The 15,820-nt window shown below is 37.2% G+C and overlaps 1 protein-coding gene across 2 annotated transcripts in view; it reads left to right on the top strand.

Annotated features, from left to right (window-relative positions):
• Positions 1 to 15,820, top strand: part of cpne5b (copine Vb) — a 172,174-nt gene that overhangs the window by 34,083 nt on the left and 122,271 nt on the right. For both annotated transcript variants that reach the window (XM_011475541.3, XM_020703540.2), the window contains exons 5-6: positions 12,446 to 12,549; positions 15,056 to 15,095. In XM_011475541.3, the coding sequence (XP_011473843.1) occupies positions 12,446 to 12,549; positions 15,056 to 15,095 (144 nt within the window). The remainder of the gene's footprint in view (positions 1 to 12,445; positions 12,550 to 15,055; positions 15,096 to 15,820) is intronic.

Here is a 15,820-nt window from a genome sequence, read left to right as displayed (position 1 = left end):
GCTTTTCTGTGTTACTCTTTTTTTTCTGTCAATCCTTCTTGACAAACTGTAAAGTCCTTTTTCTGCTTCCTCTGACACATTATCACATCAGGGTGATGTTTTGTAAGGAAAGGACTCGGGATAACGTTTTCTGACAGGGCCCTGCAGCACAAAGGTCATTCTGGGGCCACATTTGGCAATGACTCCCATTTCCTCAAGTGAGTAATTTTTATGCATTTGACTCATTCCAATATTTTTATTTTTACTGAACTGCAACATCAGATCTGACTGGTTGCTGGTCTTGCCCTTTTACCCCATAGTGGTAAAAGGGCTGTGGTACAGCAGGAACTCTCTCAGGTTACCGACATTACATATGAAACATCAGAAATGTTTATTTTAAACATTTTTTGCAGTTCCATACTTACTTTTTTTAAAGTAGTCAAGTCAAGTCAGTCAGCTGAATTTATTAATTATACGGCACTGCATATGTGATATAAAGCACAGAGAAAAATGTCTTTTGGTGACTGTGTTCATTGTGATGGTGCTGGAGATGTTATTGCTGACACGAACAGCTGTGGTCTTCCTGTCATGTGATAGCATCAGCACCAGGTCACTGGGAGGAGGAAGAGTCTTCTGTGCTGGGGTGCTGTTGTCTGACTCAAAGCGGGCAAAGAAGGTGTTAAGATGATCCAGCGGGGGTTGAGTTGAGTCTGTGGGGTGGGTTTGTAATACCTGATGGTCAGAATGCCCCCCCCCCCCCCACCTGTTTCTAGTGTCTCTGCTGTCTCTGAAGTAAAGTATCCAACTTACTTTATTCACAAACATTACAAAGAAAAAGGTTGGAAGTAGTTATATTGACCAGTATGAAGTAGTTTTGTTTGTGAGTCAATTCTGATGACAATATTGGGCACAAAGCAGCCAAGAAATCATGAAAAGATATTTACATTATAGATACAATTTTTTTGTTTGAGATATTTCTTCTAACTTTTTGATACATGTTTTTTAAGGAGTCTTGTCCTAAAGCGAAGAATTAAGGACATGTCTACAACTTGCATTAGGCTACTCGGAACACGCTGGTCCACTATAAGAGAAACAGTAATTATATTAGGGATTTCTGTGTAGTTTGTTACAACAATAATGAGTATTTGATGTTTTTTTTAAATAATATTTATGATGAGATCTAATCATGTTTGTCTGGGGTGTTTTCATGGACCTTATTGCCTGCCCCTGCAGCTTCACCTGCATCAAGCCAAACCTAACAGCTTAGAAGAGACGGATCATTTTCTGCATCACCAAAAAAGAAAAAGAAAACAGTTCATAGCACATAAACTTAAACAGACACGTATCTGTGGCACGGACACATTGTGGCCTATTTTTGTGTTAAGGCCCGTACACACCGGGACGAATATTCGCCAGGCGTTATTCGCCAGCGTTTTTCGCCACGTTTTTTGTGTTCACACCCAGGCGATTTTCGCTGACGATGAGCCGAGCGAACATGCAATTTCATTCCCTGACATTAGATGGCGCTTAATGTAAACAGAAATACTCCTGTACACAAGGTGGCGCTGCACAACTTTACGATTCTTAAAGTCGCTTTTCACTCAGAAGAAGAGAGCAAGTATTTACGCGCTTGTCAGAATCATACAAAGAAAACATGAATATTTCAAGCATCAGTAGCTCCAACTGGTGCTTGGTTCAGGGATGTTTTAGAATGTCCGTCATTATTTCTTCGCGGCAGTGTAGACGCTACTTGGCGTCTATCTTCTTCGCTGGTATATGTGCTCAGAAAGGCAGTTTAGTGTTTGAGTGCCCCCAAGTTGTGTTTTACTGTAACTTCAGAAGCTCCAGACATGTGTGCAAAAGCGCCATTCTCATTGGTCGAATAGATTTCGACGCCACGCGTCGAAAAAAAAAAAACGAACCCGAGGCATTTTTTTTTTTTTGACGCTTTGGCGCGTGGCGTTTTTTCGGGTCGGTGTGCACACTCACATTGGTGCCCTTTGTTTAGTCACGAGGCGTTAAACGTCGGCGAAAATCGCCGGCGAAATTCGTCCCGGTGTGAACAGGCCTTTAGACACAAAAAAATTGGAAGGAAGACCCCCCCCTTTTTTCCCTTGTTTTTAATTGAACGCAATACGCTTCTATAAAACTGCCATTATATGTGCTTTAATGTGATCTCATGTCTTGATTTTAACCTCTCAGCGCTGCATAGTTTTGTTGATGTGCTTGTAGTCTAAGGTCATTTTGAAAGTCTAATTAAATTCTTGCTTAATCCTGTCTATGGACTACGGATGGAATTTAGCATTAATGCTATTCACCAGCATATTTACATCTGTCACTGTCTGGGTAGAGGTTCATTAATGTGCCTTTTCCCTAATAAATAGATAAAAATAAATGTCTTTCTGCATAATGAGAACCTTGGTGGGAACAGAACAGAAAGCCAGAATAAAAAAAGAAGCATTCTTCATTTGGCAGTCACATGTAGTAAATTTACAAGATGCCTATGGTGACTTTATTGCCAGAGACAACCGAGAATTGACTGTGATCATGAATCCAATTTGGAGCATGTTTGGCTCATTGGGAAAGATGTGAAGAGATGTTTTGCAGTGAATGAGACTTTTATTTCCGAGCCAGGCTGGAAATGCATAACTGCTGAACATAGATGATTCAGCAGAGCGCTCTGGATCTGTGTGCAAAACACAGCAGGTGACGGCTAAAGGCCTTTAAGGTAAATGTAATCCGAGGGGTGGACAGCATGTTTATTTGGCGATTTCCTTCAGTGGAGTTAAGAGAGTCGTCAATCTGTTGGTACAAGAATCCTCTCGTGTTCGCTCTTTATTCTTTCCTTTGCTGGGGTCTTTTGATTTTTGGTTTAAACACATTTTCTGTGATTTGAACATCACAGTGCTGTGATAGCCTTTCTTTTCCTCGCTGTAAAGCTTTTTCTTTGTGTATGATGCTCTGATCTGTCTGGTCCTCTTGCTCTAGAGACTTACCAGCACTTTCACGTGGAGCAGTGTTCGGCTCTTTGAGAATATCAAGCAGCAAAAAACACCTCGAAAACCTACTGACACAAAGACCTCAGATCTTTATGTTCAATTTCCATCACCAAAATACATTTGAGCTCTTTTGGTTTTTGTCTTTGTAAATTCAAACTTGCTGCACATGAAAATAATATTTTTAACATTTGTTCTTATTATTTTTGCTGCTAAATAAACAAGCAATAAATAAAAACGGCATTAGATAAATTTGCTTCAGCGTAGTTTGTTAGCCTTAATGTTTATTAAAACAAGCAAAAACTAATCGGCTATACCTTGATTAATATTTTGGGCTGTTACTGAAAAAATGGCAGAAAGAGGCAAAAATGACTAAAAAAATGTATTTAGTAAAGCTTCTTAATCAATAAATCCTTGGAATATTGTTTTGTTTAGCAAAGGTTCGCCTGTATCTATTTAGTTTTCCTATAGTTTGGCCTTGTTTATGCTTTACTTTTGGACTTATACATTGATTTTTTGTCTCTAAATCTTTGGTATTTCTTATGAAACCTAAAAAACCCAGTCTGATCTCAATTTATATGATTTTTTTAAAGTAAAAAATAGAAAAGATTTATGACTTAGAATTTAGTTTTTTTTTTGTTTTTTTTTTTGCACTTTCAGGTTAATTGTGGAATCGTAATGAAAGTTTTGGTAAAAAGTTAAATTGGATTTGTTTAAAAAATATGGGTATCAGGCTTTGCCACAATTTTCTCATTAAAGATAAATTGTTTAAGCAAATTATAAAGTCAAAAAACAAGAGGTGACAAAATGTGACAGAAAAAAAACTTTTCAATCATGCCACACAGCTGTACTGACATGCCAAACAGCCCAAATGTATTTGATCTGAGACTTGAAGACCATATGTCATGTTTTCATGCAGTGTTACAAAGCCTAGAGGTAAAGATGTTCTCACTGATCTTGGAGAAGCTGGAGGTGTTTCCAACACATTCTGCTGTGCTTTCACTCAGCCACGAGAGTGTTTATCCAGAGATCAGATGCTTGTGAGGGGCTTAAGTGCAGCACACAGAACCAGAGGAAAAGATTTTGGGCAAGATTTAATTAATCTTCAGCAACAGTAGCAAAAATCTAAACGCGAACAGATAACAGGGTGAGATCATCCAGTTGATATCCAATCTGTTTAAACAGCCAGACCAGGTCAAGAGTCGAGAGGGAAGCTGACATAGCTTTAGAAAAAGCTTACTCTGCAGGCTACATAGAAAACTGGTACAACTAGCATTATTGGAGTCACATAAGCTGATCAGAAGCGTAAAAACCTTTAAAATGAATAACAACTATGAAAGAAATGGAAATGGATGGATTTGTCAGGAACTGGTCCAACATGCAGGAGACCAGGCTTGGTAGCAGAAAATTAATTTAGTAACTAAACTTGAAGACGGGAAAACCCATGGAGAAACAAAACGATGAAAAAGCAGATGACCTGACCAGAATGAACTGGAAACCAGACACTTTATTACACGGAGTGTAATAAACAGAATGAAGACTGCTGTGGACGCCCATCACTTTAGCAAAAAGTATGACACTTGAAGTGTAATTTATTAAGTACTGTCAGGGTGAGCGTGTGGATACAAACGCAGGACAGCAGCAGGTTAAGTCGAAAGACTGATTTATTTGAGGAAGTACTGGAACTCGTAAAACTCGAGAGAACGATCCAGTGACCAAGACAGGGGAGACACTGGTTATATACACAAACAGTTATTAACAACAGGTGACATCAGGAAGGGCAGGTGAAACCAATAAGGGAGACGGGAGAACGTAAAGACAGCGGAAGGTAAAACGGCACGAGAACCGGAAACAACAAAATAAAAGCATAACAAACCCTGGAAGGGGAACACAAGCCTAACAAAAAACCACCCTGGCCCCAGTACCTGACAAGTACAGCCCTTCTTCAACCTGCAAAAAAATTCATTAAGAACTATTCATAATGCTGGATATTGTGACCAATATGCTAACATATTGTTTCTCAACTCCAAATTGTTGCATTTAAAAAAAAAACAAAAAAAAAAGTTGATTTGTATACATTAACATTTCTCTAGAAAGCTGGTAATAATATATTACCTCAACATTCAGAAACTGTTCACACAAAGGGATGGAGATTACCCTCTGAGGGGATTTGGTATTTTTTAAACAACCAGCAGTAAGAACTATTAGAAAAAGTATGCATGTGTATGGGTGTCAGTGAGTGGAAATAAACTGTAGAATAACTTTCAGAACCAATACAAACAATGCTGATACTTTTAACAATTTACTTTCAAACTTAAAGAAAAACTGTTCTTAAAATATAAAAACCTATGAGAAAAATTATGAAATATCAAATAGTTGTATCATTTTCAAACATATATATTTTTTAGTTCAGTCTGACTCTATTTTTTAATTTTTTTGTACTATTTTGTATTGTTGTGTGTGTTTTGTTTGACATGTCTAAAATAAATCTAATCTTATCTAATTAAAAAGTATACTTGCGTACATGCGTACAAGTACATGCAAGTATACTTGCGCATGATTCACTTTTTGTCTATAAGGCGCTGCTATTTTGGTTCCTTCATACCTCTGTTCTTCAAAGAACCAGTCATTCTACTTTGTGCTCTAGTGATGTTTTTCATCTTCATGTTCCTCGTGTTGGGACTGAATTTGGGAAACAAACCTTTAGTTTTTTCTGCTGCATGTGCTTGGAATACTCTCCAAGTTGAACTAAAGCTGTTCTCATTGAGGTTTTTTCCTTCCTTTCTGTGTGGTAGAGAAAGAGAAAGTGTTTTAATTTGTTACTTTGAACTATTGCAGCTTGCATATCTTGCATTTCAACATTCTCACACTGTTTATAACTTTTCCACCTTATGTCTGACTGTTTAACATCTATTGCATTTTATGACATGAAGTTACCATACTTAGCTTTTTAATTTTTAAATTGTAATAATTCCAATCTTATTGTTTAGTTTTTTATTGTTATTGTGTTTTTGTGGCGTGTGCTGGTGACCTCTGGGCCAGGTTACCCTTGCAAAATAGATTTTGATCTCGAGTCAATTTCAATTTTTTTTTATTTGTATAGCCCAAAATCACAACAACAGTCGTCTTGATGGGCTTTGAAGTAAAACATGAACTCAAAAGGATCATGAATACAAAGAGTTCAATAGGAAAATACTAAAATGAACTAACAAACTGACTAAGCTATACTGGCATCCCTGCCCTTAGACCCCCCTTCGCGGTAAGGAAAAACTCCTAAAAAAACGGATTCTGGAAAAAACCTCAGGGGTGCCCACATGAAGGAGGGATCCTCCCCCAGGACGGACAGGCGATTTACCAGAACTCTTAGAGAAGAATTAACTTATCTAACGCTACAACTACATATATAAAGTCCAGCAGACAAGCTTCATCTAGCCGTGGTTGGGGAGACAGTCAAAGGCGCGAGTCGAGCCAGAGGCAGGAACCACAGCCAGGTGTAGGAGCAGGAGCAGAGACGAGGTACTCGGTCAGGTACAGAGCACAGACGAGCCAGAGGCAGAGCCAGGTGTAGGAGTGGGAGCAAAGGCATGGTAAACGGTCAGGAACAGGAGCATGGATGAGCCAACTCAAAGGGTAATTAGCTGGTTAAATAAAGGTTTATAAATAAAATAACTATTAAGGACAGCAAGTATACTATAGTCCATGTGTATGTGTTGTGTAAAAAGTATACTAACTGACTACTTCTTCAGATTAAATTAGAATGTTTACAAGATGAACATAGTATATAAAAAGTAAACTTCAAGTATACTACCTCACTTTTAGTACAGACGAAGTAAACCTTTAGTAGTCTTAATGCTTTTTGCTAAGAGTCAACATTGACTTGATGTGACTAAAAACTCAAAACAGAAGAGGATCAAGAAATGTAACAGACAAAACCAAATCCAAGTGCACAATCCTCACAGGTTTGGAGTAGAGTTCTTTATAAATCCATTGATTGACACATCCTACACAATTCCACCAGTGATGTAATAGATCCACCTCATTCCTGCGATGGATCCTGGTTTATACGCCTCATTTAAAGGGGACTAAATGAAGAACAGTGTCAGACTGATTAAAAACACTTTGAACAAATAAATAAATGAATTCTTTGAGACATACTGTTCAAGTTCAAAATCCCATCCATTTTTGAGGAGGGCTCTGTAACCAATGGAGTATTTAGAATGGAGATCTCTGGAAGCATGATTCACACATTGTTTTTTGATGTTTGTATTTGAGAAGTGATGGGGAAGAGATATTTAACAGCTAAATCCCAGTTTGTTTTTCTGTTAAACACACTACTGTAAATGTAACACCAACATTTGCTCACAGTATTTGTGTAATTTGGTCTGCTCAGTGAGAATAGAATACCTCCTGTGAGAGGACGCACAGCTAAAGCATAAACTATTAGCTAATGGTTTAAAGTCAATCAGTGTCAGAGATAACAGCCTTTTACAGTAAAAAGTATTTTTAGATAGAATAACTAATGGTGCAAACGGACTGGCAAACATGGCCAACATGTTTTGTAGTCTATACATGCTCTGACGCATTTAAGGTCTTTACAGCTGCGTAGTTGAAGCAGAACTGGTCTTTGGGTTTGACCAGTTTTGTCTCAGTGTAGCTGGGTCTGAAATGAACAGGGATGTCATGTGTGTTAAAGGTTCTGGGTTTCTCAGACTTGTCTGACACATTCAGGACAACGTTGTTTCTCTGTTGCTTGATTTCTTTCCTGGCATGGTCCTGGAAGTGTCCTTGGGCAAGATGCTGAACCCCACATTGCACCTGGTGGTTACAGGTTGGCACCAGTGTTCAGCAGCTGAGCCACCATCAGTGTGTGAATGTGTATGAGAGAACAGGACTGTAAGCACTATAGCCCTTAAAAGCAACGTAGTAAAGCATTGTACAAAGTATACGCCGTTTACCATTTACGCCATAAACCACCAACAAGAGAAACAGGACATCACGCAGTTTTCTGATGATCTTTCTGATGATCTCAATTATTTACTTATTTTTATGCCTTTGTAAACTGAAGTCCCCATCAGCAGTTTGAACTGAAGAAGCTACTCAGATAAGCAGAAATATGTCTTCTAGATCAGCCTTTAAAGTACAGAATCCTGTGAATTCTGCATTGTTTTGACTCTCAGTGAATAAAAAAGCATTTGCCGTCTGTATGGTCTATCAAACATTTCAAGGTGGACATCCAAAAGTCAAACATTTTGCATCACTATTATTGAATAGATTTTAATTCATTGGTATTCTTTCTACAGTGTGGTATATTATTTCAAGACATTAAAGTTAACTCAAGGATAAACTATTTTATACCAGAACTGAGTTTCCCATAATAATCGGAGCAGCCAGCTCGCATCCTGTCATCCCCTCATTAAAAAGGAATGAACATTAAAAAGTCATCTATTTGGAGTCCAACACCCCTGCAAAATACTCTTAACTTCACCACTCCTGGGGAGTTGTTCAATGGTGTTTGTGTTTCTGAGGGCTTATCTTTGCCTACTTGTAAACACACCCCAGTGGTTTCTATTGCAGTCCAAAGTTTTGCCAGTAGACTAATTCACAGTGGCATCATTTACCTCTGTCTGTGAAAACATAAGATGCCACCAAGCTCATTATATCAACACGTGGTACTGGGGAGCAAACATGCTGCAAGGAGAGTAAAAACGCTTGTTGGCCATAGAACAACAAGACATTTGGAGGGCACAAATCCCCAGCCTAGGTTTGTGTGTGCCCCAGGGAGGAAGATAATGAAATGCTGGTCTGGTTTGGGCGAGAAAAACAACAAAGACAGCACAGGATTATCCTCAGATCCTGGAATTGCTCTCCAGAACATTCATGAATGCTTGTTTTCACTCTGTGTTCAAATGACACCCTCACACTGCAGCATATTAAGAGCAGCTGTATCTGTTGTCTGAAAAGTTCTGTTTACCACAACTTTTGGAGACTCCATGCATATGTGTCGATAGGTTAGGGACTCATGCCAGATTTTCATTAGCCGATCCCTGCAGGCCTGCAGCATCCAATGAACTCTGCAGAATAGTACTTTCTAACCAGTGGGGAAATCACATTACATAGTTCATCTTTGCCTTCACTTCACTGTGCTCACAGCCTCATCACTACCTCTGGCTCTCTGTGAAACTGGGTGGTTCCAGTTTCATTTCCCTTCTCTTCCTCACTTGCTGCTGTAACATGGAGATAATCAGTTAGTGAGCCCTGGAGTAAACTTTATTCAAACTTAATTTTGAGTTTATAATTAATCTGCAAAGATTTCTTATAAATATTCCTAATGTACTGGTCCCTTATGCTTTGATCTCTGAATTTTAATTAGAAAACTGAAATAAAAGATGTCAAAAAGTAGTAAAGGAAATACAAAGACACAATTTATTTCAGTTTTCCTACTTGAGTTTAAAGATTCCTCCTTATTTTTCAATAAAGTGTCTTCCTAACTGCAATACAAACTAAAGATGTGTTTGGAAGGCAAACAAAACAACAGTCCAGAAAATCACGGACAAGTCAAGTGAACCAGTTTTGAAGACTAATCAAATCTAAAGGTTCCACAAGAGCAAGAACTGTGTCAATTCCTCCTTGAGGGGCGAAGTCCACTCAGATGATCTTTTGAGACATTTTCAATTTTTTTTTTTAAGAATGATTATGCTGTTTTTAGACAAAATTTTAAAACCTGTGTCATTTTCTTGGACATTGTTTCTGCAGAGCAGCAGTAGTTCATTAGAAATTTCCCTTTCAGTTGTGGGCGGGACTTTTGGCACAGAGCAACTCCTCCCTTCCCCTCCCCATTGCTGAGAGCTCCCTGTTCACACAGTCCTGCCAGCTTATAGCCGCTCACACCCCCAACCCAACGTTACGGGTGCAACAAAATGGCGAGAAGAGCCAGATGCCAGCTCAGATGGGGAAAACAAAGACGTACATGGATCATTTGAATCGGTTAGTTCAAAAGGGGCCCAAGTCCACAATTTTTCAAAATAGAAATATTATATGTTTTATGGTCTTCAAGGGAAAAGCTATCTGATTATGTGCAAAAAAAGTCCCAAGTCCGTTGTAATGTATTGACCATGCTTGACATTTAAAATGCATAAAGTGCAAATATCCTGGACTTGAGCCTCTCTTGGATGGGTTTAGCTTTATCCCATGGATGACAGCACTAGTTATCCAATATGTCCAATAAGTCCAGAGACTTTAGTTTGCTAGTACTCTGAAATTATAAAAGTGAGTTGCTTCATATTATAGCATTTGTAAGCTATGAACTGGTGGGTAAAGTATTATTCATTAAGTGTAGCCTCCCTTTAAGCTATGCAATTAAAATCATTTCCTGGAAAAATAAACCTCTTGAACTTGGGCCCCTTTTTGAACTAACCAATTCATTTGTCTGCAAGTGTTGCAGCAGGAAGCTTGTGGCCCGCCCATCATATTTTCTACGCCACAAATACGATCTTTTTCAATTTGCAACAATTTGAATAAAGAAATACTCAAAATGCATTTCTGAGCTTAATTTCCTTTATAGATGTTTCTTTTAAAGAAGTGTGTGGTTAACTGGCCTTAGGAGGGGCTTAGCCTTTATAAGGAGTGAACTTTTTTCCCATTAGGAGAGAGCTGTCTTGGTTGTAGTGGTGGCAACAGGCTCTCCCAGAAACTGTTGTATTCTTTGTTTGATTTTTTTGTGGGAACAATAAAGTCCCATTGTTTGCTCTTTGTAGTCTGCTGGCTTGGTGATCTTATTTTCGAGTGATTTATTTCTTCACTGCTAAGAAGAACCCCGTCGCAGTCCATCATCAGAGAACTGCCACATGAAGAAAACACCATTTTTATAACAGGGGGACTTTTAGAGAAAACTTAATGGAAAAAGTCGTGGAAAAATGCTTGTAGATTCCCAAGAAAAAACTCCTAACTTTTTTTTTAATGCGGTATTTGTGTACAACTTTTTCTACTTAAGCATCAAAACTACATTTTATTCCTATTTTGGCTAAAGCTAAAGTAGATCTATTTGAAAAGACCAAAGATTGGACATCAGTGGCTCCAGACCAAACCTCCCATTAAATCCAACCACATCATAAACTAAACTTTATTTTTAGGCATTTTTCAAGATAATGACTAATGTGAAAAAACAGAGTTACACATAAATATTGTGTCTGTGATTTATTATATCTTTTTTTCTGTGTAATGTGCAAAATAACTTCAAAACAACAAATTAAACAACAAACAAGTTAAACAAACAAACAAAGCAACAAATTAAGATGCCCCACAGCATTTACATCTGCTTAATTGCATACAATGTCTTCCTTTGCTTCAATTAGGTTGAATCTGTAAACCAGAAAATGATTTATAAAATGTTTTTCATAGTTTGGATATTTCTGGATTTCTGTCAACATTTTTCTGGACTATTTCCCTGCATTTGCAGTTTTGTGTGAGAATTCCTCTAATTGGAAAGCTTTAATTACTGCTCTTCACACTCTCTTTTCCTCCCTCTAACTCCCATTCACCCACGCGATTCCCGTCCAAGCTACCTTTTTTCCCCTCTCGTCTACTCTTCATGCCTTCTGAACCAGTTTCTGACTTGGCTTTTTTTTCCTGCCTGAGCGTTAAATCTTTAGGTGTTTCTCTGCCCACACAGTTCTCTCATCTCTTATTTTATCTGGTTCCCTCTGTGGGGTTGACGAGTGGGTTTTCCTGCTGTAATTAACGTGAGAGACGGGTGAGGATCAAGGAACCAGCAAACGGTCTTGGCTTCCTCCCCACAACGCCATGTAAAAGCAGGGCAGTTAATCAGGTATATGTTAATTAAAACAATTGTGTCTTGGAACCGGTTATTTAAACCCCAAGGGTAAAATAAAGAATAAAAATTAAGGTTCAAATTCTGCTGCTGCTGCCCTTAAAGTTGTTCAAAAGGTTTAAGACTTCCTTTTCTAACCTCCAATTTAAAAAAAAATACTTGTTCCAATACTATTTGCTTTCATTTACTCATTTTATTGAGCCATGTTTTTATTTATGCATTTTATTTATATAACTAAACATGCATTTGTTAGAATAATCCCTGTAACCCGTTAATCCCTGAATTTTTTCCAACCACAATTTTATTTTTATTTCTGCCTCATTTGGATGCTAAGTTAAGTTTGATGCATATTTGCATCAACAGGTGCCAATGGGGTTAATATTATAATTATTCATATTGCATTTATAGTATTATATATTTTATTGAGTTATATCATATGTAACATTATGCCAAGTCTTCTGCAGTCTGCCAGTACTTCGATGGTTCTTTTTTCTTCATCTTTTTTATCGTTTGTGCAGGTTTTTATTTTCAAATGGTTTCTTGTCAATAATTTTCAGATGATGCACTGTGCTGTGTAAATATTGTCCATTCGATACTGTTTTTTTCCCTCTTCTGACCTCCATTTGTCTCTTTTTCTGCGCAGTTTGGCCGAACAGAGGTGATAGACAACACCCTGAACCCAGACTTTGTCAGAAAGTACATCTTGGACTACTTTTTCGAGGAAAAGCAAAACCTTCGCTTTGACTTGTGAGTGATTTCACATCAGGTTTACGTCTTCCTTCTGTTTTCATGTCAATCTTCTTCTTATCTGTGCTAATTATACGAATGGACTCACGCGATACGTCTACCTGTTTAGAAACCACCTGCATGCATCTGTGCCAGGGGGATTTTTCTCCACGTGTGAGAACAGAGCGCTAGTCCTCAAATAGGTTTTTTCTTGCTGATTATAAAACAGTAACGCATTATATTTCTTATATAAATAAATAATGGCTTAACTTTAAGGGCAAGAGATGGTGGTGGCACTTCTGCTACTAAAACGATAAAAAAGCTGGAGTTTTGATGTCTAAGTGGGAGTTTCTGAGATTTAAGGAACAATTTGAACAAAATATTCAAATCCTTTTAAAAACATTTATCTCTTAAAAAGCTAAAACACCAGCAACTATTCAAAGATTATTCAATTTTTCACTTCGAAAATGTAGACTTTATTTTTGATTTACTTTTGGTAAATAACTTCAAGTTAAGTATACATTCTGACTATTTTCATTTTCAGCAGTTTTTAGTTTAGTTTATTAATTTCAAACATATAAAAACAACAAATACATTTATGCACTTGCTGGTAATGATAGTCATTCAGTCATTTAAAAGAGTCTCCATTTGACAGAATAAAGATGTTAAAAAATGGACATGGGCAGAAGCTACAGCTTATTTAAGCCTTTATACCCATTCAACCATGACAAAAAAAAACATAAAAAAAACAAAAAAAACACATGCACAATATATTTTTATCGCATTATCAATGTCTGCATGAAGTTTTATCAATCGTCAGCATGTCATGATCACATCATAATATATAAATAATTAAATACCCGGGCATTTATTACAATCATCATGGAGCTCAGACATCAACAACCAAAGAGCACACAACTATTATTATTTTATTACTTTAATGTACATATTGAAAGTCATTCGTATTTTTAAACAACTACTCTGATGAAAATTGTGTGGTTTTCAACATGTTCGTGTTGTATTTTTATAGATGATAGAAAATATCTATTAAGGAAATTAAGCTTATTTCATTTTCATTTCTGAATATTTCTTTGTTCAAATCGTTGTGAATCAGGAGCAGATGAAAAAAATGCTGTTTGATAAAGAGATTAGTTGTGAAATGGAAACTATGGAGGGGCCACAAGCTCTGAGGTAAACTCTAAGGTAAATTTCTAATGAACTACTGCTGCTCTACAGAAACTATGTCCTAAAAATGACAGTTTTTTCTTTTCATTTTGCCTAAAAAAGCATAATTTTAATGAAAACACCACTGATCAAAAGATGATCAGAGTGGATCTTAAAGCATGAAATAATTTTTCAGGTTTATTTTTTGGAAATGTTGATACTTTTTTATTTTTATTTTTTTACTATCATACTGCAGTGAAATTGATCATCTGCCATTTGTGGACTCTGGGATGTATTAAAATCTTCACAGCATAACATGAAATGATCGGTAATTTCGTTTTCCCTTTTTAAATTAATGTGGAAAACTTTCGCTGTTCTGGAATCATGCATAACATTGGAGTCATCCGAACACAACGTCTTTAGAGCAGCAGAGAGACAAAGCAGTTTATCGAAGTCTGCACACCTCCTGATTATTAATTCATCAAGGGTTGATCACAGGAGGTACTTGGTTGCAACTTAATGGTTTACAACAAAGACTTGGTGGTGAGCCGATTCAATGCAACAAATTGTTTGAATTGAATGACTTATTTAAGGTTTACCTTGATGGACCTCAAGGAAAAAACAACCTCAACTTCCTCCAGACCTCTATCACACACTCCCAACACCCCAAGCTTGTTTCATTTGATCTTTTTCTATACAGCTGATAAGAAACAAACCTTTTCAATGGTGCTGTCCATCAAAAGCAGAAACAGACGATCAGCTTTTGCCCGCCTGATTAATAATGGAGAAGGCAGAGAGCATTATTTCCTCTGTTGTTTAATCTCGATAGACGGCGTGCGCTCCATTTGATTTGCTTTCATTGCTTTATTTTCAAATGCAAATCAGGTCAGGTCAACCTGGGAGAAAAAAGGACTCGCTGAACCCGTCTCAGTTACTCAGCACCACAAGTGCTGACATCTAAAAAGACACTTAGATCCAGCGGCTTTTCATCTTCCTCCGATAAATTTACACATTTAATGACATTTGTCCCTTTTTTGTTCACACAACACCACCGTCTCGTGCACGTGATTATAAATCAGCACTTAAAATATCTTCTAAATTTAAGTGTCTTCTTTGATTTGCTTGTCTTTTACCCATGATTCTTGTTTAGGTAAAGAGAAACTGGATTTATTTCATTTTCTTGTGGCTGTTTGGAGCAGCACGGCTTTATATTTGTAAAGAAAGAACCAAATTAATTAGAGAATTATATAAGAACAGTTATTGCAGATCGGAAGCACTCGTCTTTCATCATGTTTTGTTTCAAGGCTAATACTTTTTTTTTTTTTTATAAAAGAAAAGCATTTCTTGTATTTTTATCCTTCAGGTATGACGTTGACTCCAAGAGCCCAGACCTGTCCAAACATGTAAGTGTTCAAATTTGTATTTTCTTTAAACCTAGAGAACTACCAGTCTCCAGAATTCAGACAGACCGCCTTAAAATACCGCCAGAAGGAAGCACTTTTTGAATCCACAACCTATCATTTTTGTTTGTTTTTTCGTTCTGTGCATGTTTTTTTTTTGGTGCTCCCTGCAGCCTGATTTTTGTTTTTTAAAGATGGAACAAAACAAACCCCTTTAAGTGCTCAATCACATCGATATCCAAACACAACTTTCATTTCTTTTATTCATACATTGTTATTGATTTTATATTTACATATACTGATTATTCTGTCAGGATGTAATTTACTAAAGGCCGTGTTCCACAGCCACTGCATACATTTTGTTCACATTACACGGATAAAAATTGGTCATACATGAATGTGCGTATAGTGAGAAAAGTTGTGGTCTTTACGTGAAATTTTAACAAACGTATCGCAAATTAACAACGTGAAAACCATGGAAGAATTACGAAAAAACCACGAAAGAACACGTAATTTAACGCAAAAGCCAAATCTGGCCCAAATTTTCTATGTCAATTAAGTCATTTCGATTTGAAATGTGCGCCGTATACGTGACATAAAAGTTATACATCTGTGGTACGTGCGTAAACAGTCAGTTAAACATACGTGGAGCGGTCATGGAAAGCCACAAATTTGCATATGCATCTTGCAAAAATCAGGCACAATTGTATAGGACTTCCTCAATAATG

This window comes from Oryzias latipes, chromosome 5 (assembly GCF_053564925.1).
Source record: "Oryzias latipes strain Hd-rR chromosome 5, Olatipes_Hd-rR_3.1".
NCBI classification, from domain to species: Eukaryota; Metazoa; Chordata; class Actinopteri; order Beloniformes; family Adrianichthyidae; genus Oryzias; species Oryzias latipes.
The sequence above is the reverse complement of the archived record's forward strand: the minus strand, read 5'-3'. Positions and strand labels throughout refer to the sequence as shown.